Source organism: Prinia subflava, chromosome 8 (genome assembly GCF_021018805.1).
Source record: "Prinia subflava isolate CZ2003 ecotype Zambia chromosome 8, Cam_Psub_1.2, whole genome shotgun sequence".
In the NCBI taxonomy this organism is placed as follows: domain Eukaryota; kingdom Metazoa; phylum Chordata; class Aves; order Passeriformes; family Cisticolidae; genus Prinia; species Prinia subflava.
This window is the reverse complement of record NC_086254.1, coordinates 35,741,820-35,767,243: the sequence shown is the minus strand read 5'-3', so window position 1 is coordinate 35,767,243 and position 25,424 is coordinate 35,741,820. Positions and strand designations below refer to the sequence as shown.

At 51.1% G+C, this 25,424-nt stretch overlaps 1 protein-coding gene across 1 annotated transcript; it reads left to right on the top strand.

Moving 5' to 3' along the window:
- Positions 1–13,279: 13,279 nt before the first annotated feature.
- SRSF6 (serine and arginine rich splicing factor 6) lies at positions 13,280–17,913 on the top strand. Its single transcript, XM_063404722.1, has 6 exons — positions 13,280–13,580; positions 13,760–13,908; positions 15,195–15,322; positions 15,467–15,675; positions 16,210–16,299; positions 16,415–17,913. The coding sequence occupies exons 1-6, from the start codon at positions 13,474–13,476 to the stop codon at positions 16,776–16,778; spliced, it is 1,047 nt and encodes a 348-aa protein (XP_063260792.1). The 5' UTR covers positions 13,280–13,473; the 3' UTR covers positions 16,779–17,913.
- Positions 17,914–25,424: the final 7,511 nt, after the last annotated feature.

Genomic DNA, 25,424 nt, shown 5'->3' with positions numbered 1-25,424 from the left:
GCAAAAAGTCAGTGCATACGCTGCACCTTCTACTTAATTCAGCGAGTTGTTAATTAGCTCTTCTCTTCAAAGGGATCAAAATCTCTGCCACCAATGATCTGCAGGGAAAAAGAAGGAGTTTTGACTGGCTGCTTTGATCATTTTGTGCTAACTTGGCATGAATCGGAGAAACCCAACAGGCAGCTGCTGGAGCAGTAACCACAATCCAGTCCCTCCGTGTAGGAGGAGCAGAGGACATCAGCTGGATGTAGGAAGCTCCCAGTAACTCACGGCATCAGTGCCTGAGCGACTGAGCAAAGCAGAAATCCCGGTGGAGTCCCAGCACTGTGGAGCTGACAGTCACTGCACCACAGCAGGGGGTGCAGGATCCCCACCAGTGTCCCCGGGTGGGCAGGCGCCAGTGGCACCTGGCTTGTACCAGCCACGGTGTGGCCAGAGGGCCAGGGCAGCGCCTGCCCCTGCACTGGGCACTGCCGAGGTCACACCTCAAATCCTGTGTCCTCTGGGACCCTCACAAAAAGGGAGTCCTTGAGGGGCTGGAATGTGTCCAGAGAAGGGAACAGGGCTGGGGAAGGGGCTGGAGCAGCAGGAGTAGCTGAGAGGCTCAACCTGAAGAAAAGGAGGCTCAGGGAGGACCTTCTGGCTCTGCACAACTCCCTGACAGGAGGGGACAGCCAGGTGGGGGTCAGGCTCTGCTCCCAGGGAACAGGGACAGGAGGAGAGGAAATGGACTTGTGCCAGAGGAAAGCTTAAACTGGATATTTCAGAAAATTTCCTCACAGAAAGGGTGGTCAGGCACTGGCACATCTGCCTGGGGCAGTGGTGAAGTCACCATCCCTGGTGACATCAAAAGCTGTGTGGATGTGGCACTTGGGGACACGGGCTAGTGGTGGCCTTGGCAGTGCTGGGGGAGGGGTTGGTCTCGATGATCTGAGAGGGCTTTTCTGACCTTTAAAATTCCGTGCCAGAAAAAGAAACTCTGTAGCACGGCCCCATGAGCATCTCTGTGGGGCATCACAGCCAGCAGTGACTGCCCCAGCAGGGACAGCGCTGGCTCTGCCAGGCCTATTTCCAAAATCCCCAAGCTCATCCAAGGCTTGACCTTAATGAGAGATGATGAAACAGCTCAGGCTCTCACAGGGTGTCTGATGGCTGTGCCAACCCACACCCCTGAGGCACCCAAGTGCTGCCCCTGCTCCTCACACAGGGCTGAGGGGCGAGGTGGTGACCTGGCCCTGGCTACTGCAAGCTCAGTGAGAATTGTACTTTAACTAAGTTCTGGAAGGATCCAGGGATGAGAGGCAAAGAAGAGCCTGAGCAGGGCATCCCTGCCTACCTTCTGGAGGAAGAGGCTCGGGTTAGGATGTCCCAGAGGAGAGCCTGGCTGGCCTCTCAAGGGCTGCTGGATGAGAGATGCAGGTCTCTGGTAAGAGCTGATGGCACAGGGCCAGGCTCACATCAGCAACCACAAAAGCTCCTTGGTGTGGAAATGAACAGGTCAAAAGATGACTGGAAAAACTATCCCAATCCCAAACCACTCCAAAAGAAGTTGGTGTCTCCAGTAATCCACCCACAGGAATAAACCCAGGAATACCCCCTGACCATGATCAGCCTGGCTCTGCAGGCTGCACCACTGAGGGTGGAATGTATGAATGGGATGGGACAGATCGAGCTGCTGCTTTACTTCTCTTTGTCTCTACCCAAGGAAAAGGTACTGCAGCGCAAACAATGGCCCAGCAATGGATACTTCCTGCTCTCTCCATTTGGCCTCTTCCGAGCAGTGACTGGTACTGACATTTCTGAGAGCTGGGGGCAGCACTACAATACCTGCCACCTTCCCTGGGAGCACCTCCCGCCCCAGCACCCCACACTCTTGGTCCACCCGCTTGGCTGCAAAGGCAGCCACTGCTCCCTGAACCTGCAGGACCCTGAGTGCCACCTCTGGGATCTTCCTTCCCAGCCTGTGGAGAACCCATGGGATGGTGGGGAGCTGCCTGCAGCCCACCACTGCACGTGGGCACTGCCAGGTCCCAGGGGTGACAGCTTGTGTGGTGTCAGGTGGGTGCTCATCCCTGAGTAAAGAGCTTCCCTGAGTCACTGATCTCAGACAGGGGCAGGCCAAACAATCTATTTTCCATCCCTCCCGGCACTGCAGCATTATTAGAAGGTGCTGATGTCTCCAGATCGATCACCAGGAGCAGGGAAGGTCACGTGCAGACAGGCTGATTGCTTCTTCACGTTGCTGACGAGGCATTTTGCCTGTCAAGTGTCACCTCTGGGCTGAACTTCAGGGGTAAGAGTCCTCTTCAGGGTAAGAGACCCCTGTGCTCGCCTCAGGGGTCTCTTACCCTGGAGAGGACTCGTGGCACAGGCACAGGGGCCAGACCAGGCTCTGACTCACCTTTCCCAAGCTCTCCCTGTGCTGGAGTGCAGGGAGGAGATGCAGAGACCCTGCTCCAGGATTGCCTAAACAACCCCAGCTCTTCTCCCCCACCACCCTCACGAGCAGCTTGATGTGTTTCCATATTTGACACCACCACTTCTCACCCTGCACACTCTGCTTTTCTCCCTACATCCCTGTATCCTCTGGCTGCACCCACCTGTCCTGTGAGTTTCCTGCAGGGATTGTAAACCAGACCTGCATTAAGTCCTGGCCTAGGGCATGCTTAGGTGCATCCTGGGAGGTTGGAATTTCTGTAAGGACTTGAAGGCTCACTTCCAGCTGGCCAAGTTGCTCTTAAATCTCAAAGCTTCATTCCCAAGGTGGAAAACAAGCCACTGGAGCAGCTTTTGGAGGTGGCTGGCGAGGCAGTTCCCTGGTACAGATACCAGCTCCTTTATAAGGTGGTGCCTGCCCCTGGGGCTCTCGTGGTCACCACCACGGCACTGCCCCTGCTGACAGGGCTGGGGGATGTCCTGCTCCAGGCTCAGCTCAGCTCCCTGCCCGAGCAGCATGTGAGGAAGGAGGCAGTGGGAGATCCCTGCACATCACCCACAGCACCACATGTATGACAGATGGTGAGGTCATCACAGTGACAGCAGGAGGCTTTCAAAGTCCTCTGTGCCATCTCATGAAAAATCTCATATCCGCACCCCATCCCAGTGAAAACCCACTGATCTGCTGTCCCTGGGCATCCCTCTCACTGCTGTGCCCCCACCCAGGTGCCAGCAATGCAGCCAGATCCTGCATCTTCACACCACATAGCAAATGCTACAGCCATGGGGTTTATTTTTCTATGAATGCATTTCAGGTTTTACTGTAAAAATAAAAAAAGAATATTTAGCTTATTAAATGACATCCAGACAATATTTTTATTAAGACACCCAAATATTCTCCCATCTGTGTTTGTACTAAGGGAAAACAAAACCATTCTTATCAACAGGCTTGTCACCAAGTCTTGGGAAAAGGGTAAAATTAAGTCATGAGTGGAAACCTCTTCTTAATATGAGCATCTGTAATGCCCTCAAAATAGAAGGAAACTAAAAATCAACTCAGTAAAATCAGGGAACAAGCAAATTAACAAACTACTCTTACAGTACAGTGGTTTTTCTTTCTTGAAAAAAATCCACAAACAGGTTGATCTCCTGCTCTGTGTCAACAGGTGCAAAACTCCTCTATCCAGCCCCTGTAAGCTCAGCCCAAAATACAGCCCAGGTGTACCAGCAGTTACCTGCACTGGGGTCTTTCTTCCAGCCAGTTATGTGTGCTATTAAATGTCTCTTTCTTACTCATAGCACAGCCCAGAGATGTTCTGCTGGATTTACCAGGTCAATTCTGAAGTCTGGTCACATAAAGCTGTGGCAGAGAAAAATAAACTCAACACATCTTAATTCAAAGCCTGAAGACGCAACCTCCATGGAAAGCAGTTTGCACTGCTGAGAATAAATCTCTATCTCTGCTCATGTATAAAGATCTAAGAATAAATTATTTGATAACATTTATCCTTTTGTGGAAGTCTTGTATCATTCATTACATGCTCAGGATAAGCAGCTGAGCTCTGAGCTGCTCTCCTGACTGGACAGGAATGCTCTGAGGTCCTGTCAGGGTCAATGAATTACTCTTCCCCTCCCTGGGCAGCAAAGGGTCATTGCCTACAAGCCATTGCCCAGCCCAGCCCCACTCCTGTGTGCCAGATCCCTCCAAGTGTGCCCCAGCACTGTCCCAGAGGGACATCACCTCATGCACACTGTCACAGCTCCTGACAGCTTCTCTCCACACCTCTGCTCTGCTCACCAGATCTCCTGGAGCTGGGGCCTCTCCAGAGCCTGGGGCAGCAGGGTTCCACCCTCCTGCTTGGCTTCATCGTGCTGCTCCAGCTGAAATCCTTGCTGGCATTCCAAGGAGAGCCTCCCACCCACCGGGGGCAGAGCTCATCGGAGCCAATGGCCTGGGCACAGCCTGCACATCCCACCAACTCCAGGACCTGGCAGTGCTGGGTCAATGGGTGGGCACTAGCAGGGCAGGAGTTCTGCTGCCTGAACCCTCCACTTCATCCCAGAAAGATCTGTATTCCAGCTCCCACTGCTGTAAACTCTGCCCCTTCCCCATGCTTGGGAAGGAACACTGACAGGCTGCTTCAGACAGGAGATCAGCTCTTTGATCTCCCAGAGAGGAGATCAGCTCTTTGGATTTCCACCCATAAGGGTTTAGGTGTTATTAATACTGTTGGAAATGGCATTTTTAATACGCTAATTCAGTTTCAGCTTGAGCCAAGGAGGCCAAGTATCGTGGGCAGCACGGAGAAGGACTCACAGGAAGGATTCACAGAAGTTAAGGAGGGTTTTTTTTTTTAAATAAAGAAATCTGTGATTAATCTCCTTAATGCAAAGAGCATTTTCTGGGATGTCAATTTAATGACTCAACATTTCTGCCGCAATGTCACAAAGTCCCTCCACTCATCCAGCTCCTGGAGTCCAGGGAATTTCTGGCTTTTATTCAGAGTCAAAAGTGCTGAACCCCAGCAGAAGGCCAATAGCTGGAGAAGGGAATAGAGGTCTAGCAGGAAGGCATGCAAAGGCACTCAGCAAATCACCATCCCCAGAGCAGACTGAGGGTTTGGAGTCCCACCCTCCTGTGCCTACACCAGGCTCTCCCCAGCCCGAGATCCCCCAGCACTGGCACTGGAGGTTGGGAGAGCAGAGCACCCAGGGACAGGGACAGGGCTGGGTGCGGGGCCAGGCACGGATGGTGACCCTGGCCACAGGTCTGGCCAACATCGGGGATGGGCAGTGAGCACTGCTCGGGGCATCCCAGGGGCTGCTGACCGCCCAAAATCCACCCCACGGTGACAAATGTCAGCCAGGCCTGACAGAGCAGATGGACAGAGGCTGGGAAGCAGATGGAGAAACAGGAATTTGGAGCTGATTTGAAAGGCCCTCAAGGGCCTCGTTAGGAAAAGACACATCCGGGCACAGACAGGGCAGCCTGCAAAGGTGGGGAGGACACGATGTGAGAGGAGCTACCACGCACAGCCTGCTCCTGTCACCCGTGGGCAAAGGACAGCCAGAGCTCCCAAGGGACACCACGCACCTTCATTCCTGTTGGATGCAGACCCTGTGGCAGCTTTCTCAACCAGCCACACACTCTAAGCAAATAAATCCACGAGAAGCTGGGAGCCCCCAGAACAACTCCTGGGGGTTCCCTCACCTGAGGATTGCAGCCATCATCCCTGGTGAGGGCGATGCCAGGCTGGCATCGCGTCTGTGCGCTGCCTGTGCTGGCTTCTACACCCCTCTGCTGGGCAGCCAGCACAATCGCTAAAGAATGTGGCAGGAACTGCAGGAAGAAGCCTAGCAGGAAAAGGAATAAAACCCCAACACGTTTTTAAAATGAAAATACCAGGGAAAAAACCCCAACTTCTTTAAAATTTCCGGTGTGGAAGATCACCACCAGCACTGTGGCCAGACAAACTGAAGAATGTGTGAACATCCCTTCACCCAGCTCTGCCTGAGGGGCCAGGATTGATCTGAGATTTTCACCTAGAGAATCCCTGAAAGAAAAAGAAGCTGGGAATCCTTGCCTTGCTGTTCCAGATATTGGATATCTAAAAGACCTGCACAGAATTCATATTAAAAAAATATCACTCATCTTTTTTATTCTTGTAAGGCAGCAGAGGTTGGTGATTTGGGCTTGGACACATCAGTTTTTAGTCTAAGCTCAGGCAGGGGTTTCCCACACGTTCTGTGACTTTTCAGTCATGGTTTAGTCCCAGCTGGCAGCTCAGCCCTGCACAGCCACTCACCCCAGTGGGACAGGGGAAAGAATCAAAAGCAAGAAAAAAACCTCACGGGTTGAGATAAGGACAGTTTAATAGAGAAGTAAAATACACACACACACACAAGAAAACAAACCAAGGAGTGAATTCCCCACTTCCCCAGGGCAGGCTCAGCCATCCCCAGGACAGCCAGGCTCCATCACAGTAACATCATTGCTGGGATGAGGACAGAACAGCCCCTGGCTGTGCCAGCCCTGCTCAACACAACCAAAACATCCCTGTGTTATCAGGACTGTTTTCAGCACAAATCCAAAACACAGCCCCGTATCAGCTACTGGGAAGAAAATTCACTCCATCCCAGTCAAAACAAGCATATTCCACCATTTATTCTATACCAGTTATGTCATGCGCAGGTCCCACACTATCCACACAACCTCACTGACCACCAGCCCACTTCCCATCTTTAGATATAATACACAGGTATCATTCCCCTAGTCTTTGGACCTAGACTGTGTAAAATGCTCATAAAATCTCCACAAAGTGAGCATTCAGTTCATTTAGTCCATGCCTTTGGGCTCCATGGCATGGTGGTCACTCAGGGCTGGAGAAGTGGTGTTTGTGGGGAGCTCCTGGGCACCAAAGGCAGCCCAGGTCAGGTCACTGCTGCCCTGCAACTGCTTCTTGTGTAGTTCCCCTACTGGTTCAGGTGGTTCCTGCTGTAGTGATTCCCATAGCCTGCAACTCAAATCCTGGGTTACAACAATTCAAAGATATTTCCATGACAATCTCCACCTCTTTGGACCTGATTATTTGGTTTAACACTGCAGTGAACTCTTCCCTCCTTCTCTGCCCTTGCTCCAGCTTGGATTTAATCACAGACTGCAGTCCCTTAGGGGTGTCTGTACTCCAAGTGGAGCTTTATCCATGAGCCACAGTCTCCACAGGAATATACCTGCTGTGGCACAGACTTATCCAGAGCCACAGAGCTCTGAGTTGCACCTGCTCCAGTGTGGTCTCATGCAGCGGCTACAACACCTTCAGAGACTCACCTGCTCCAGCAGCATGGCATTATCCATAGCCACATTCCCTTTGGGAGTGGCCCTGCCCCAACACGGCCCTACCCCTGTGTGTGCTAATCCCTGGGCACACAGTTTCAGATGCTCCAGCATGCCCTCATGCACAGCCATGGATGTTCAAGGTGTACCTGCTGCAGCACGGACTTACCCCACAGCACCAAATGCCCCAAGACCTCCTTTCTCCAGCGTGGATTGATCCTGGGGCCACAATCCCTTTGGAGGTACAGCTCTTGCAGGATGGACATGACCACAGCCAGACACTTCCAGAAGTATCTGCCTTGGTGTGGTGTTATTAAACACTTCGGGGTGTCCTGCTCCTGTGTGGACTCATCCCCAGGTCCCAGTTCCTTTAGGAGAGAACCTGCTCCTGCACAGGCTCACCCTGGGTCCCAGTCCCTCTGACTGGAGCTCACCTGGAGCCCCAGCCTGCCCAGCACAGACACAGCAGCAGTGCCACACCTCCCCGGCTGTTATCCAGGTGTTCCCAGGCACAGCACAGTGAGATGATCGGCACCACAGCCAGCAGAGAACACCACAAGCTGCCACTAATGAGCACAAGGCTGCAATCTGACAGTGAGCCCAGCTCCCAGCAAGCACAGGAGCTGCCAATTACCAGCTCAGCAGCACTCACACCTATAGATTGCACCCAGCACATTCCAACCAAACCTGTCACTATCTCGAAGGCTTGGAGCCCCACAGCAGGCACCAGAAAGGAGTCTTGTGGGCTGCTGCACACACAGGCAAAGCAAATCAAGGGATTAATTTCCCACTTCCCATGGGCTGGGAGGTGCTCAGCCATGCCCAGGACAGCCAGGCTCCATCATGGTAACAGGGACTTGGGCAATCATCGTCACCCCGAATATCCCCCACCTCCTCCTTCTTCTCTGGCTTTACATTGTGGTCTGGGATGTCCCTGGGGTCAGCTGTGCTCAGCTGTCCCCACTGTGTCCCCCTCCAACTCCTTGTGCATTCCTCTTGCTGGAGGAGTGAGGAGCAAAACAGCCCCTGGCTGTGCCAGCCCTGCTCAGTAACTAGAACACCCCTGAGTTATCAGGACTGTTTTCAGCACAGATCCCAAGCACAGTCTACACCAGCTACTGTGAGGAGGATTAACCCCAGCCCAGCCCAAAGCAGCACAGTGGTATTAACCCAGCAGTGTGCCAGCTGGGTCTAGACACTCCACGTGGAGAGACCAACTGATTTTCTATAAGTTCCCACAGCAGAAGCTGAGACAACAGCCCTTTCATACAGCCCCCAAACTGAATAAAATGAAAAATTTGGGTTCAGAGTGCAATTAGGGCTTTTTGTGGGCACAGAATTGATATAATTCCTCCTGTGGCCTTCGCAGGCGCAGGCAGGACTTCCTGCCTTCTCTACCTGGAGTACAGAGAGAATTTTGGCTGGAGTCTGTGACCATGTTGGAGATGCAATAAACCCTCAAAACATCAGCTGGTGTCACTGGGCAGAGAAACAAACACTTTCAGAGCTCAAGGATACCCATTTCCCTCAGCATGTGTGAGCTCCAGCTGTACCAACACCCACTCTGAGCCATGCTGGGAGCCCCTGCCCACATGGAAGGACCATGGGGGAGCTTCCATCGGCAGAAGAGAGAGCAGGAGTCTGAGAGCACAGCCCATGTGCATCCGTGCTTGGCTGCTCTCCTGCACTGGCCACTTCAAAGACCAAGCTCAGAGGGGACCCACAAGGCATATGAGGACATTCCCTCACATTTTGCAAAGGAAACAGTGGGAAAAAGTGTCATCCCAGCAATGCTGCACAGGAACAGTCAGTTAGTTCAGCAGCTCTCTATGTATGTGTTAAGGGATCCCATTTTGATCCAAACCCAGGAGTCAGTGGCTGGGATGGCTCTGAAGGAGGTGCTAAGGCTCAGCAGATGGATGAGCTGCTTGATCAGCTCCTGGGAAATGATAACATCACCCATGCCCTGCCCAACTGAGAGGCAATTTTAGTTTGTGCCATGACTGGATGCCAATAGCTTTTCATGTTTTAACAGGGCAGAGGACTTAAAATCCTTAGGAACTGCAGCTGGAGAACTAAAACTCCATAGGAAACCACCCCTTTGAAGCTCACTGATTTGCCATGGCCTGAGACAATGCTTCTTTGTATCTTTGCTTTCTTTCCCCCATCCCATGGAAGACAACATTATCCCCTGCAATGCTTCTTAATCCTGAATTTTGGAGAGAAAAAGCCATGTGCAAGAAGAAGGGACCCTTGTAGGCAGGGCCACACTTTCAGGTGCCACAGTGACACCTCGTGCCTTCTGCTCTCCCTCTATTCCTACAAACACAAAGAAGAGGAAGGTGAGGCACCCAGGGGTGCTGGGAGTGACCCCAACAGAGAAGCACCCGACTCCCAGCAACACCTGAACTGAGTTGGGCCATTTTGCACCTGAATCCTTCTGGTGTCAGTGCCTATGTGCTCCCCAAGAGGAGCTACAGGAAAACGGGAGAAAACCTGCCCATTTGCTTCTGGAGCAGGCCTCAGGTTCAGAACTGGGTTCCCAGTCAGAGAAGTGTGACAAGAATGGGGAGAGGGAAGTGCAACAGAAATAGTTGGACATTTGTCAGCAGCATCCTGAGGCACCAGTCTTGCAACACACAGCTGGTGATAATAAATTCATAATATGCATACTGCAGACTCTTTTCATGAATCACTCATATCTGGCCACACCTGCTGCTGGCATGGCTGGAGAAAAGAACATGAATTTCACACCGAGGGCTTCTCTGACAACAGATTACAGGAAATAATCACAAGCCAAATATTAAGTCTCAACAAGAGATACATTACATTGATATTTATATAATAAATAAAATAAAACAATAAAAGGCCTGTAGAAGGTTACAAGAGCTCTGCTTCATATGTCACAGATGATGATTAATTACAGATTCAAAACTTTGTACCAAGAGATCAGAGCCTTTTGCCCTTAGGAGGGAAAAAGATGAATGTCATTTCTTCTGACACTCCTCTCTCCTTCCACTGTGGCACCACGAAACAGCACAATACTTGTCTGTCTTCATTTCTCTTAAGTACCCAAAAGAAAATGAACAAAGCCTTGAACTACAGAGTTGCAGATTCCAGTAGTGCAGCTCCAGCTGATTTGATGGATCAAACCATAAAAATCACAGAATTGGGGGTTTATCCTGAGTCCCAGGAGCACACATCCCTCTGGGTGTGAGATTCAGGGCTAAGCTTGCTGTGTGCTTGTGGGCGTCAGGAACAGGACTGCCAATCAAGGGTGTAAAAATGACAGGGCACAACAGAGAGAGGTCAGCACTGATCTGGAAGGCCGGAGAAGATAATTGGATCTTATTTGCATCTGCTTTGAGCAACCTCTACCAGCCTGCCTGGACTGTGGGAGAGATGAGGTTCACCTCTGGTCACTGTGTCACTGTTTTACAGCCAGTTCTTGCCTTCCAGGATTTCCAAGAGACCCAATGAGAAGGAATAAGACAGCACAAGGGTGAGGCCATCCTAATTACAGCCAAGGCTGGCTGGAGAGGTTCCTAAATGGCCTTGGAATAGGGGGAGGTTTTGGCATTCACCTTCTGGGCCCCAGGCTGGCCCTAATCCAGGACCAAGGCAGGAGAAAGCTAGAGGAAGAACAAACAATGTGAAAAACATATCATTGATTGTGTGGGACAAACACTGAAAAAAAGGGCAGGGGATGTGAGAAAGAAAGATTTGCCTTCAGAAGGCACTGGAGGAAGATGTGATACCAAGTGAGGAGGCACCTTGAAGATTTTTGATTCCTTCTCAAGAACAGAAATGAAAAAACAAAAGGATGAGATCCTAACATGAATCCTTCCTCCCTTTCCCTGTGGCCTCAGCAAATCTCACTCTGCAGCCACCTGCCAAAGGCCTTGAGATGTTCCACCAGAGTCAGCCATCACATTATCAGGGCCCTTGAAGCCTGAAAGACACAACAGCCAGTGCTGGTGTATCAGCATCCCGTGGGACACAGGGCTCCTCATCCCGTGTCACATCCTCTGTGTATTCCACAGAGCACACGGGGCCCAGGCACTGATGCTTTGGAGAAGGGCTCTGGCTGCGGAGGCCCTGCCTCCCCTGTGGAGCTGCTCTGGGAGCTGTGCTGGCCCAGCCCCAGGGAGCACAGCCCTGTGCTGAGATCCTGCTGGATCTGCTCACACACGAGCCAGAAGCAGGGAATTGTGTCTCCTTTTCACATCTGGACACTCCCTGACCCAGCAAATGCATTCCTGGTGCCCTTTGTCCTTTTCCTGATCTATCTCACTCCAGTCTTGCTTTGTTGCTGACTGTTTTGGGGATTTTTCTAACCTGACTTTGCTTCTGGGAGAGGGTTTGTTGGGTTGTCTCATAACAGGGGAACCAATTCCCTCATCTACTTTTATTTGCCACCACCTGTGGTCCCAGGGTGGAAGGGCCAAAGCTCAGCTCTCTGCATGTACAAAAACCGTCCGGCAAGCACAGAGCCTGTGATCATTCACACTCTGTGCGGCCCTGAGCTGAGCAGGCTGCATTTCATTCACCTCCAGGGCATGGCACAGGGATGTTCTCCCCAGAGAAGGTGCTGATGTAAACACCAGTCCAGGGCTCCGAACTCAGAGGATGCATGGATAGCACTTTTGCTGTCAAGAATTTATTTTTCCCTGTTGGAACAGGGAAAGAAATTCCTTATACTGAGAGGCAGAGATGTTGACATGAGCATCATCACCCATGAGAGAGCATAGTATGAAAACAGCACAGAAGGGCAGATATTTGGAAAAAGGCAGTTCCTCAGGGCTCTGGTCCTGAAGAGCTTCCACCTGCAGGCTGAGTTTTCCTCCTTATCCTTGAACTTCAGTCTAGGCTTTCACACTGCCTTCACCAGGCATGGGATGGTTTAGCTGCACCCATCTAATGGGGTTGTTTCCAGTGGGTCTTACAGGAAGCTCCACAGACAATTCTAGGTGAATGCCCCTGTCAAGGGTTTTTAAATCTGTGCCAGGGAGCGATTTCCTGGGGAGAACAGGAGGGGAAAACAACAGAATTCAGCTATGGTGGGGAGAGAAGCTTTGGGACTAGGCACTACAACCTGGACTTACCCCAAAGGAGACACAATCACTTAAATAATGGGGTTTTTTACATTTTAAGTCTTTGGCAGAATTAATGCTTTAGTTCTGTGTATGCCTCACTAAGTGCAATGGTGTTGCTGCCCAGAGGAGAGGCTCAGACACTGTGACACTTTAGTAACAGTTTTCCCACCTACCAGTTTCTGAGAAAGCTCTGGTACTTCAGAGCTTGTTCTCCAACAGAACAGCTGAACACGGAAAATCCTGAGTGTCAGCTACATCCCGACACTTCCAGGAGAGCTTTTATTTCAGTAGGCTCAGGGGCAAGATACATCTCCTGTACTGTTCTTCTCTGTGTTGGGCTATTCAGGACTTAAAAAAAGCTTTTTGAATTTTCTACACAGAGATGTGTAATGACCAAACTTACCTACAAGTCAAAATATCTGTATATCATAGGAAGAATATAATACAACAACCTGTAAATTAGTTGCTGTAACTACACACAGAAAACACTCCATGAATTAGTGAAATCATCCAAGCCCTTTCCACTGTAACAAGTGGAAAGATTGGTGGAACAACCTGTCTGTTGCACTACGTGAATCAAGCTTGTATTAAATGAGAAAAAACTGAGACTTGAGAGATTCAGCTCTCCCGCCCTGATCCCGACGCTCTCCCGCACTGATCCCGGGGCTCTCCCGCCCTGATCCCGGGGCTCTCCCGCCCTGATCCCGACGCTCTCCCGCACTGATCCCGGGGACTCTGCGGGCCCGCCCGGGGGGGGTCTGCAGGGCTGAGCGCTGGCGGCGCATGCGCAGAACCCCGCGCAGCTCTCGCGCGCCCCCGCGTGCGCGCGGCGCTAAACCACCGCCCGCCGAGCGCGCGCGGCGGCGCGATGACGTCACGCAGGCCCCGCCTCCCGGTATAAAAGGGGCGGCGGGTGGTGGGCGCCATTGTGGTGCGCCAGGCCCGGCCGAGCGGAGCGGGCCCGTAGCGCCTCCGCCCCTCACGCCACTAGCGTTCTCGCTCCTTCTCTCTCTCTCTCTCTCTCTTTCACTCTCTTTTTATCTTCCTTCCTCTTTCTCTCCTTTCCTCTCCCTCCCCTCCTCCTCCTCCCCCTACCCCGCCGCGGACATGCCGCGCGTCTATATCGGCCGCCTGAGCTACCACGTCCGGGAGAAGGACATCCAGCGCTTCTTCAGCGGCTACGGCCGCCTGCTCGAGGTCGATCTCAAAAACGGGTGAGCGCCGTTCGTCTGTCCGCGCTTCCCGAGAGCGCCGGGCCGGGCCCGTCCATGTCGCGGCCGCTGCCGCGTGGCGCCGGCGCAAGATGGCGGCCGGGGGGGGAGCGGAGCGGGCACCGCGGGCCGCGACATTGAGCCCCCGCCGCTGCCTGACCGCGCCTTTCTCCGCTGCCCAGCTACGGCTTCGTGGAGTTCGAGGACTCCCGCGACGCCGACGATGCCGTGTACGAGCTGAACGGGAAGGACCTGTGCGGGGAGCGGGTGATCGTGGAGCACGCCCGCGGCCCCCGCCGCGACAGGGACGGCTACAGCTACAGCAGCCGCAGTGAGTCCGGGCCCGTCCCTCCCCGCGGGGCTCGGGGCGGCGGCGGGCAGGGCCGGGGGCGGGCAGGGCTCGGCTGGCACGGAGCCCCGGGGCTGGGTTGGGGGGGGCGGTGGTCTTTAGCAGGGGATACCCGGTGCACCGCTGGCGCTGCAGCATTTTCCCCGGCACCAGCGGCGCCCTCGGGTATCCCGGAGCATTTCTGGCTGCAAATAGTGGCCGTCTAGAACGGGTTTGCTCTACTAATTAACGGCTCCAGTATTCCTGGGAGCGTTTAGATGTGACAGCGATGTTGCATCAGTAATGTTAGTGTGTAAATATCGTTGTGTAACTGGGGGAGAATCGCTCAGCTGTGAACGTTCATGTGATTAATTCAGTTGGCTATATGGGAGGGGTGGGGGGGGGAGGTTTTGGAGCAGGAGTCTGTTGTGCTGAAGGGGGGATATTGTAAATATTTCTGTGCTCAGCTCGCTCATGTAGCTTCTTGAGCTGAGCTGTGTAGAGTTTGAACGGCCTAGTACTGTAATTAAAAGTACTAAGGTTAATCTTTCGGTGGTGTTTCGAAACGTGGTGTTGGGGGGGGTGGGTTTCTGTCTTTTTAAAAAAATCAAATGTATGTTGTTTTAAAATTGTTGCATGTTCAATTCAAACTTTTTAACAAGTCCTTGATGTTTCAATTTAAAAGTGACCAGTGGGGCTGAGGCTGTGTCCACTGAGGCTAAGATGACTGCCTTTCCTGGCCATGGCTTTTCCATACATTGTGTGACCCTTGCCCTATGACCCTTTGGCTGACCTTACCGGAAGCCATGACGACAGCAGCCTTTTGCCATTAGACGCAGGGTGATGGTGAGGATTCCAAGGGTTAGACAAAACTGGTTAAACTGAACTAGGTGACTGTTACCTTGCGTGTTTTGTGGCCAAACCACCACCAAAAACCTCATACTGTGATGTAAGTACTTAGTGTAACTAGTAAACGTTTTTGTAAAATGTAGAAATGCATGTAATCAGTTAAGTTTTATATTTTACAATGTTCTGTAAAATAAAACTTAGCAAGGTGAATCTAATAAGGAGCAGTCACTCTCTAACAGATCTTAGGAGCACAGACTTGTAGGATTTTAGTCTGTTTGATTTGCCATTAATATAGATCATGGCAAAATTGCAAAGTTTATTGGAGGCTTAGCAAAATAAAGTCCTACTCCAGTAAATATGACTGTTAAACTAACTTTTCAGAACGTTGAGCTTCCTTCATGCTAGGAGACAACCTAACTTTGTTTCTTTGTACAATCAAGGTGGGGGTGGTGGCGGATATAGCAGTCGGAGACAGTCGGGACGAGATAAATACGGACCGCCCGTTCGTACAGAGTTCAGGCTGATTGTTGAGAACCTTTCCAGTCGCTGTAGTTGGCAGGATTTAAAAGTAGGTATTGATGTCTGTGTGGAGCCTGTTGTGAATATCAGGAAGCAATAGCTTCCTTTAATATCTATGTTGATTTTGTGTTTGTGCGCATTGAGCGCTGCTGGCAGATCCCCCTGTTCTGTAACTGCCCTTTGCTACCTGCAGGATTTCATGAGGCAGGCTGGGGAGGTGACCTATGCAGATGCCCACAAAGAACGTACAAATGAAGGTGTGATCGAGTTCCGGTCGTACTCAGACATGAAGCGTGCCCTGGACAAGCTGGATGGCACAGAGATAAACGGCAGGAAGATCAGGCTGGTGGAGGACAAGCCACGCTCCAGCCACAGGCGATCCTACTCTGGCAGCAGGTCCAGGTAACTTGGGGGACATGCTGGTCACTGCAGCAAAAATGGTTACAATCAGCATGAGGATACCCTACCTGCAGCAGTTGCCTTCAGCTGATGGTGTAGGAATAGGTGGAGGCATCAGTGTACAAAAAAATATTTTACATCATACAGCAAAACCAGGTTTGAGCCGTTTTTCACATGTGAAACCTCAGATGTGATTCATTGACAGTATGTTGAACCCACCCTGGTGGTACTACCGTTGCTCTTCAGAAGTTCTGTAGCAACTTCTGTTAGATTATGCTACTAGATAGCACAGTGTATTAGATACATTCGGGGAGGTTCTTCCCTGTGAGGATGGATTTCCCAGAGAAGCTGGTGCTGCCCCACCCTTGGAAGTGTCCAAGGCCACGCTGGGTGGGCTTGGAGCAACCTGGGCTAGTGGAAGGTGTCCCTGCCCATGGCAGGGGGTGGAACAAGGTGATCTTTAGGGTTCCTTCTGTCCTGTACTTGATGATGGAGGGAACAACCAGGCAAAGAGAAAGACCTTTTAAATGTCTGCAGGTCACGATCCAGGAGACGGTCTAGAAGCAGAAGTCGGAGAAGTCGGAGCAGCCGCAGCAGATCCCGTAGTGTCTCCAAAAGCCGTTCCCGGTAAGTGCCCCAGAGTTAACTCAGCCAGTGCAGGAACTCCCTCGCTGACAGATGTTTACAACTGCTGGAATTGCACTGCAGGCCATGCAGAATGAACTGTCTCTCTCCTTGAAAGATCTAAATCCAGGTCACGAAGCAAAGACCGCTCCCGTTCCCGATCCAAAAGCAGGAAGTCCAGATCAAAGAGCAAATCCAAACCCAAGTCTGACAGGGGTTCGCGCTCGCACAGCAGATCCAAGGAGAAGTCTGAGAAGTCCCGGTCCAGATCCAGGTCCAGGTCTCGATCTCCCAAAGAAAATGGTAAAGGGGATGTTAAGTCTAAGTCCAGGTCCAGGAGCAGGTCTCGCTCCACCTCTCCACAGCAGCAGCCATCTGCCAAGGCTCGCTCCGAGTCACCGCCTAAAAGAGCCGCATCCAGGTCCCGCTCCAGGTCTCGCTCAAAGTCCCGCTCGCGATCAAGATCCAGTTCAAGAGATTAGGACTAGAACTCTCCTCTCACCTTGCACACTATTACGGAACATTTTCCTACCTGTCAGGCCATTAGTGTTATGTTAATACTTCAGAAGTTGGTTTTTTCTCTTGCAGGATGAATGGCCTAAGAACTATGTCATAAGGCATAAAGGTTTAATTTGTATCCCAGATTTGACAATACCGGGTGGAATGGTGGTACAAAGCAGGAAGAGTCCCCCTTTTGTAGAAATTGAGCTGAAAGTTTGATTTTATAGCATTTCTGCAGGAGTAACTTAACTACTCTTAAATGCAAAGTGGTTTTTATATTAAAAATAAACTGAATATAAACAGGCTTAAATATGGGCTTTTTGAAAGTATCTTTTTTTTCTTATTTTTTTCATGGCATTAGAACTATGGGTGTCATTAGCTTCATAGGTTTCAGCCTGCAGCCAAAGGCAGGATTGCCTTGCTGGGCAGGTCACGCAGTTTATCTTAATTTTGGAAGCAGGTGGCAAACTGTATAAACCAGTAACAGTACTAGGAAGACTTTAGACCAGCAATAAACTCAAGTTGGAGGACTTACATTGTACCTTGACTTGCCAAAAGAACATTCCCCCCATACTGAGACTGTATTAAAGGTAACAGGTATCTGGAACCTGTATCCTACAGTATTGCTGAAAACCCCGTCGTACCAGACTTGAAAGAATAAAAGCTTCCTGGCGTTTCTTGTTTGAATCTCAAGTGTCACTTGTCAGACACGAAGGTGTCTCTTGGCTGTGGTCCAAGTCATTAGTATGCTGTATGGTTTGTCAGCCCTTGAATCTTACTGGTTATGAAACCCAGGTAAAAAAATCTGTCTTCCCTCCCCTTTGACTCACTTATGTTAACGTTTTGCTTCAGACTAGGAAAACTATAATCCTCTTGTGTGTAGGTCTGAACTTTATTGGAAATGTAATCTCTTGGAGCTAGAGTTCTAGTTTAAACTAAGGCTTTGCTAAACCACAGTTGCCAATTCACTTAAATTGTGGAATAGGACTTGTCCCAAAAATTCCCCTTTATAGTTAAATTGATTTTTGTAACATGCAGTAGCAAACATTAGAACTGCCTTGTACTCTTTATACAACGTGTAGTTTGACTTGTATAAAATTAAATTGGTGACTCAAACTCTTGTGTTCATTGCAGTGAAATGGGATTCTTGCTCTGCCTTGTGCTGGGGAAATCACAACTTACCCTGCTTTTATGGAGAAAACTTCTTTGGTTTAGTGAGACTTGGTAGCTGTTGACAAGCTCCTGGTGGTGTGCTTGAGACCAGTACAAGGTCTTTGTGTCTCAGTGTGTCCCCTTGTCCTTTCTGCAGGTGTGGCTGGGTGTGACAGCTGCACCTCTGGTCCCAAGTTACGCACTTGCCCAGAGGAATTGTGTCAGTACGGGGCACATGTGAAATGTGACTTGATGCCAACTTGTCTTTCCTAGAATTTCTTTATGCTGTAAATAATTCTGAAATTCAGTTTCTCAGTTTCCTGACATCCCTGAAAAGCTGCACTTTGCCTGTTGCAGGTGAGTATCCATGCTGGTGACAGGGGGGTCCTAGGAAGAGAGGTCAGTTCCGAGCTCACGTTCCTGGAACCTGAACTGGAGTGGTTCCATGCCTGGTGTTGCCGTAAGATCAGGTTATCAGCCTGGGTACTGCAGTGTTATCTGCACCTGACCCTGGTGGTAATTGGTGATAAGGAGTTTTTGGGTTAAACTGGAGCTTTTTGCTGAGGGTGGTGTATTTTAGCACAAGTAGAAAAATCATGTTACAATGTTGATTACTGCAGGATCTTGGATTGTGGGGGGAGTACTGGGGGCTTCCTACAGAATTCAGACTGGGCAAGAACAGTGAAGTTCAGTTTCACAGCCAAAGATACAATTGGGGACATATTTGAGTTAAACTGCTTTGGTTATACTTGATCATGGAGTAGGTCAGCCTTGGAGTGAACTGCTTCTCTTTGTAAACAACTTTGCAGAGAACTCTGGTAAAATGCACATCACACTCCTCAAGAGAAGGATTGAGCTTGGAGCTCAGCAGGTTGAAAGGTACACGTGCATATTCCAAATATGTCTGTGTGATAGCAAGATGCTGACCATTTTTTTGTAGATACAATCCCTTCTTTCTAAAAGTGACCCCAGTGCCAGCCCGAGGATGTCCTGGCCACTCTGAGGCCGTGGGCAGCAATGCAGAGTGATGGCTCCTAACCAGCCACACTCCGCTTTCTGAGCTGAGATTGCTGTGACAGGCACGTTTTGAGTCCTCCTTATTCATAAATTACAGGGAGGGGCCAGTTTGCATTTAACCCGTTCACCTGAAACTCTAAATATCCCGATATCTTTCTGTGTTACTGAAGCCACATTGCCTGTCTCCTTTGGCTTCTGCCCCTCACTGCAAATGAAGCAGGAATTCCTTGGCACAGCTCATCCCTCTGGATTGGTTTCTCTCTGGAAAGCCAGGAGAATTTTGGTAGTGCTAGATCCTGAGCCAGGCAGTGAAGTGCATGGCTTGTGGTAATGCTGTAAGGAACCAGCAAAACCCAAACACCCTCAGTGTTCAGCTCTGTCAGCAGCACTTTTTGTGGGAGTGGAACACTCCGAGGCTGGTGTGTGTTGGTCATCACAATTGTGATTTTTCCTCAGATCTCTTCTGGGTGTGGTGAAAGGGGTTGGATAAATCTCCATATAAGAGCAAAAGGCTACAGGACCTGCATAGTGGCTCCATGTGCTTTGCTTTGCCTGCAGTAGCAGCAATAGTTTAATGGGGAAACCACCTGGCATTGTCATAACTCAGTTTTTAACCTGACCCTGGGAACAACCTTTTGGAGATGTGCTTCATTCAGAATTGTGCTACCTGACTTGTTTTGTTGTTTTTTTGGTGTTTATTTTTGCATTTGGTATAATCAAATACATTTGTCTTTAAAGACAAAAGAGAATATCTTCTCATCAAATGTGGGATGCAGGATTGACAAAATGTAAGTCTCCTGTAGCAAATTGTGAAAGAGAAATCACCACTACTGTTAAAAGTGAAACTTAAAATCTGGGACTGTATTGGCAGTCTGGTCCTGGTCTTTTGCTATATTTGAAAAAACATCGCTCCGTGTGTTTTGATTTTTGACATAAATGTAACTTTTGTCCTTAAATGATAGAATCACAGGTTGTTTTGGGCTGGAGGGACCTTAAAGCCCATCCAGTTCCATCCACTGCCATGGGCAGGGACACCTTCCACTATCCCAGGTGGCTCCAAGCCTCCTCCTGGCCTTGGACACTTCAGGGATAGGGCAGCCACAACCTCTATTTGATTTACTTTTTATTTGATTCTACAGCAGGAAGAGCTGTGTTGCTGTAAGGAAGGGCACAGCTTCTGTGTCTGATGTACACTAAAATAAGTCTCACCTTGCAATATCACTGCTTGGAGCAGAGCTGAGGGGCCCAGGTTGGTGATCCTCCTTTTCCTGCTATAACATTTCTACCTCTAAATTCTGTGGTTTCAAACTCTGTTTACAATTGAGAGATGACTCTGTCCCATCCTGATTGTAACCACCTTTAGATGAGCAATGGGGAGGGGCATTTAAAACAATTCTTTGATTTCTTCTTCACAGGTGAAATAACTTGAGCTATTTCCAGTTCTTACTGAAGTCTAGGTTGGCACTCTTAACATCCACAGACAATTTCATACATCAAAGCAAAAGCTGTGAAAGCGGGAACTTGGCTGAGGAGCCTGGAAATCCCAACAAATAGCTGAGGTGCTGGAAATGTCTTTGAGAGGTGATGCAAACTCTAGGATAATTTCAAAGGTGCATCATTTGGATACAGTTGGTGATAAAGTTCCTGCAACACCCTCAGCAACTCTGCTGTGTCCTGGCTCTGTCAGGTCTGTTTAAAGCAAGCAGGAACATGTTACTTTAAAAGGTGGAAAGCACAGCTAATACAAATACTGCTCTGTGTAGTGGCAGCAGTTCAGGAATTTTATCTATGTGTCCTTAGGATCATAATGGTCACTTTTACACTGTGATCAGCCCTTTCCCCCCCTTTTTTTGCAGTAAGGTGAAAAGGATGAAATAGCAGAATCAACTATCAGTTGAGCAGAGCTCAACTCACATCATTACTAGTTTGCTACATGTGTGTGTAGGTGTCAGAGGGGAAGTTTCAGCTGTTTCATAATCCAGTAAAAATTTACAATAAACAAACTCTCTGAAGTGGGTCATAAACTTTCACCCTTTTAGCGGCATCTCTCTTTACCAGGCTGGGTTGGAAGCACATAAGTGTGTTCTCGTGGGAGAAAGAATGGCAGAGCAGTTGGTATGATCCACACCACAGAAAAAGTGCTGACCACAGGAAGATGTCTGCAGCTAATGCATGACTCAGGGTGAAGTTCACACCAGGTTGTACTACTAGGACTCAAGTTTTGGGCATGATTCTGGGTAATTCTCTGACTCAAGGGCAACATTTTCTTTTCACAGAAAGTGGCTGTTTCAGGGTTGTCTAATTTAGAAAATCTTAAACACTGTTTTTATTCATTTTAGAAGCAGACACTTAAGTCTTGCTCCACTGTTTTTCCTTTTGGTAGGAACTGAGTACGGTGATTTTGGTCCGAAGTACCAAAAGCAGTGGAGGGAAAGCTGCAGGTGACACCAGGGTTGGAGGAGACAGCCTGTGCTGGCATGTGGATGGACTGGGGGGTTGTAGGTTTATTACTGGTGTGTGCAGCTCCCAGAACAGGATTATCCTGTAAATGGGAATAAGAAGTTAGTGCTGTTAAGCCAGCAGGTGTTCAGTGGATCACAGCTCATGGGCCTGGTGTGACCACAGTGCACCTGCAACCAGGTGAGCTGCTGGGAGCAGAATGGGGTAAAGTGCAAAATGCTTTCCCCTGTACAGCTCTTGTGCTCCTTGTTCTGCTCAGCATCAGTATGAGAGGAAAATTAACAGCACAGTCTCTTGTGACCACAGTGGTGATAGGGATGCTGTACAATTCACCTGGGGGTGCCACGGCAGCTCCTGTTCTGCTCAGCTCTGGTTCAAGCATGGAGTAAGTGCTGACAGTAATGGGAGACACAAGAAAAGTATTTCTGAAACAGCCTCTCCAATTACCTTGTGTGGGTCTATTTGCTGACAATTAAAACCAATTACTCTGTGACACTGAAAGTGTAATCCACCACTTGTCATATTCAGGTGTCAGCTGTGTACACGTGGCAGCCCAGACCAGAATTGTTCTGTAAAAGTTCTCCACACACAACATTCCCCTAGAAAGCAGGAAGCTGATACACAGCATTGCAGTGACCTCCCCAGAGGGAATAAAAGCTGCAGGTGGCAGCAGCTTCCTGTTGCTTCATGTTTTATGAGGTCTCTCAGGCTTTTGGGACAGGACTGTGGGTGAGAACAGGAGTGACAGGCACTACCTATCACATGTGCATGTTGCCATCCTGTGAATAGCAGGATGTTTTGGGGATGAGTCCCAGCCAAGCAAGTTCCAGAGCAGCACAGCCGTGCACACATTGGGTTTTGCAGGACTAATGGCAGAGCAGCGTTGAAAAATCTATTGCAGAATAAATTAAATCATAAAAGAGCTAAGTTTAAGTAAGCAAAAATTCATAGAATCTCTGAATAGCTCAAGCTGGAAGAGATCCATAAGGATCATTGAGTCCAAACCCCTGCTCCTGACAGAACCACCTACAATGAAACCATAGGGGCTGAGTATTGTCCAGACACTCCCTGGACTTGGTGCTCCCTGGGGAGCCTGTTGCAGGCACTGAGCAGCCTCTGGGTGAGAACTTTTTCCTAATGTCCCATGTGAACTTCCCCCGAGGCAGCTTTGTTCCATCTCTTCGGGTGCCATTGCTGGAGAGCAGCACCTGCCCCCCCGGGAGGAAGGTGCAGACAGCAGTGGGGTCACCCCTCAGCCTTCTCTCCTCCCAGCTGGACGGGCCAAGTGGCCTTAGCTGCTCCTCCCAAGTCCTGCCCTGGGGACCTTTCACCATCCTGGTCCCCTCCTCTGGACACTGCTCCAGCCCTCAGATGTCCTTTGTGTGCTGAGGGGCCCAAACCGTCCCCAGCACTGGGGGAGAGGCTGCCCCAGAGCAGAGCAGGACAGGACAGTCAGCCCCTGATGTCCCCTGGGGCAGGGCTGGCCCTTGGGGCTGCCAAGGCCCTGCTGGCTCCTGTTCCACTGCCCTCAGCCCAAAGCCCCTGAGCCCCTTCCTCAGGACAGCTCTCCAACCCCTGAGGTATAAGTTCAGATCCTTTCCAACAAAGGTCACAGAAATGGATGTTAAGGCACAGAGAGGGAAATGGTCTGATGTTACATCAGCCAGAGTGTTCACTGCGATGCCAGGGTTGTTTCCTGTTTTTTATCTAACGTAGCTGTTTCCTAGAAATTCATCATTCTGAATTCCTGGTTGTTTTTTTACAGCAAGCTCAGCAGGAATAGGGAACGGATGGGTTGCTTTTTGAGTGACTGGGTTTCACTCTGCTCCTGATTCAAATTGGTTTGACTTCCCCTCTGCAGCATGATTGAATTGATATGGTAAAAACTTTTTCTACACTGTAGAAAACAGGGAAGAAGGCAGTAGCAGCAGAGGAAATATACTGTTATTTCCCCCCTGATTTGCAGGATCTGCTGCTTCATCTGTCTGACTTAATATTTTTAATATGGTAAAAAATTTGGAGTACAAAACTCAAGGCAGCAAGGAACTTAGACACACTAAAACTGTGATGTTCCTACAGACTCCAAAGTGAGCAGGAACACTCTGTGCCGTGGGTTCAGAGCAGCTAGAGCTGGCTGTCAGGGTGAGCAGGCAGTCACCTCTCCCCAGCCCATCCAAAACACATTGAGGGCTCAGAAGGGTGTTTGGTTAATCGCACAATCTTAGAATGGTTTGGATTGGGAGGGACTATAAAGGCTCATCTCATTCCACTCCTTGCCATGGGCAGGGACATCTTCCACAATCCCAGGTTGCTCCAAGCTCCGTCCAACCTGGCCTTGGACACTGCCAGGGATCCAGGGGCAGCCACAGCTGCTCTGGGCACCCTGTGCCAGGGCCTGCCCACCCGCCCATGGAACAATTCCTTCCCAGTATTCCATCTAACCTTGCCCTCTGGCAGTGGGAAGCCATTCCCTGTCCCTCCATCCCTTGTCACAAGTCACTTTCCAGCTCTCCTGGAGCCCCTTTAGACACTGGGAGGGGCTCCGAGGTCTCCCTGGATCCTTCTCCTCTCCAGGTGAGCACCCCCAGCTCTCCCAGCCTGGCTCAGAGCAGAGGGGTTCCAGCCCATCCACAGTGCCCGTGCTTAGTGAAGCAGCACGCTGTGGCTCTGCGCTGCCCCGTCCCGTCTAACTCCGGCCCCGTGGCCCGGGGATGCCCGGCGGGTCCGGGGGGCTCCCGGCGTTGCCATGGCGACGCCCCCTTTCCCCGCATCCCCCCGAAAAGCTGCGGCGGGGCTGAGCGCGGCCCTGCGGATGCGGCCCCGCGCGTTTCCACGGCGACGGCGCGGCTGAGCCGCCCCCTCCCCGCGCTCCCCGCGCACACTCGGACCGGCCCCGCGCCCCTCCCGCTCCGCGCCCCCCGCACCCCGGGCCGGGCCGGGCCGGGCAGCACCGCCGCGGCTCGGAGCAGCGCCCGCCCGGGTGCAGGTAAGGAGCGCGGCCGGGCAGCGCCGGCTCGGGCTCGCCGCGTCCCCGCCCGGCATAGCCGCATCCCGGTGTCCGCACGGGCGAGGCCCCGGCCGGGCGAGCGGGGCTGGGCCCGGCGCTGGGCGGGCGGGGGGAAAGCGCCGACATCCCCCGTGCCCGCGGCGGAGGGGCCGGGACGGCGGGAGCGCCTCGCTGGCTCTGCCGGGGCCGCCGCACCCGCGCTGTCCCCGAACATCGCCGCGCTGCCGGCCGGGCCGGGCTCGGTCCCGCCCGCTCCAGTCGGGAGCTCGGCGCTGCCCGGCCCCGTCCGCACGGAGCGGCTGCCTCGGCTGCCCTGGGAGCTCTCCGGGCGCGCCGAGCCTGGGAGCGCCTGGACGCTTGGCCGGGTTCCTTCGGGTGTTCCTCAAACACCGGGCGAGCAGGTGCTGTCCCGGAGCCTGCAGTGACACCGCTGCAGCCCTGGACAGGGCCCTGCAGCGTGGAGGGCTGTGGTCCAGCCTAGCTGTGCAAAAACAGCCCAGGCTGTGGACAGGGTGTTCCACATGGTCCAGGACAGGTCCTGGATTGATTTCTTTACTAGTTATAAAAGAAAATAAAACACTGGACAGTTGGGAGTATTTTGAGGTCAGGTATCCATCCTGTTTAGATGTTTCCATCTGCTTATAAGTGTAGAAAAATATCCAAACTGTGCAGGTCTGGATGGTGAGCAGGACTGGAGCTCGCAGGGGGCACTGGCACGTGGGTGTGGCTGTCCCTGCTGTGCCCCTCAGAAGTGCCCGGGCTCCAGGCTGCCTGCTGGCCTTGGTGTTCAGCTTGGATGGTGTCACCTTGACCCCTTTGGGGTGGCACATGGGATCGTTGGCAAGTGCTTGTCCTCCCCACCTGTGGGTCTAAGCCGATCCACAGGTCTAAAATCTGGTCCTGGTGAGAGTGAAACTCCTGGGGACAGCAGGTGACACCCAGCCTGAGTGTCTCTGCTTTGTCGTCCGTGTCTGAACCTCAAGCTGAAGGC

What these genes read in the sequence shown, in the direction of transcription:
- SRSF6 (XM_063404722.1), top strand. Translation starts at nt 13,474, where the DNA reads ATGCCGCGCGTCTATATCGGCCGCCTGAGCTACCACGTCCGGGAGAAG. An exon ending in GTAGTTGGCAGGATTTAAAA is followed by an intron (nt 15,323 to 15,466) that starts GTAGGTATTGAT and finishes TGCTACCTGCAG; the next exon opens with GATTTCATGAGGCAGGCTGG. An exon ending in TACTCTGGCAGCAGGTCCAG is followed by an intron (nt 15,676 to 16,209) that starts GTAACTTGGGGG and finishes AAATGTCTGCAG; the next exon opens with GTCACGATCCAGGAGACGGT.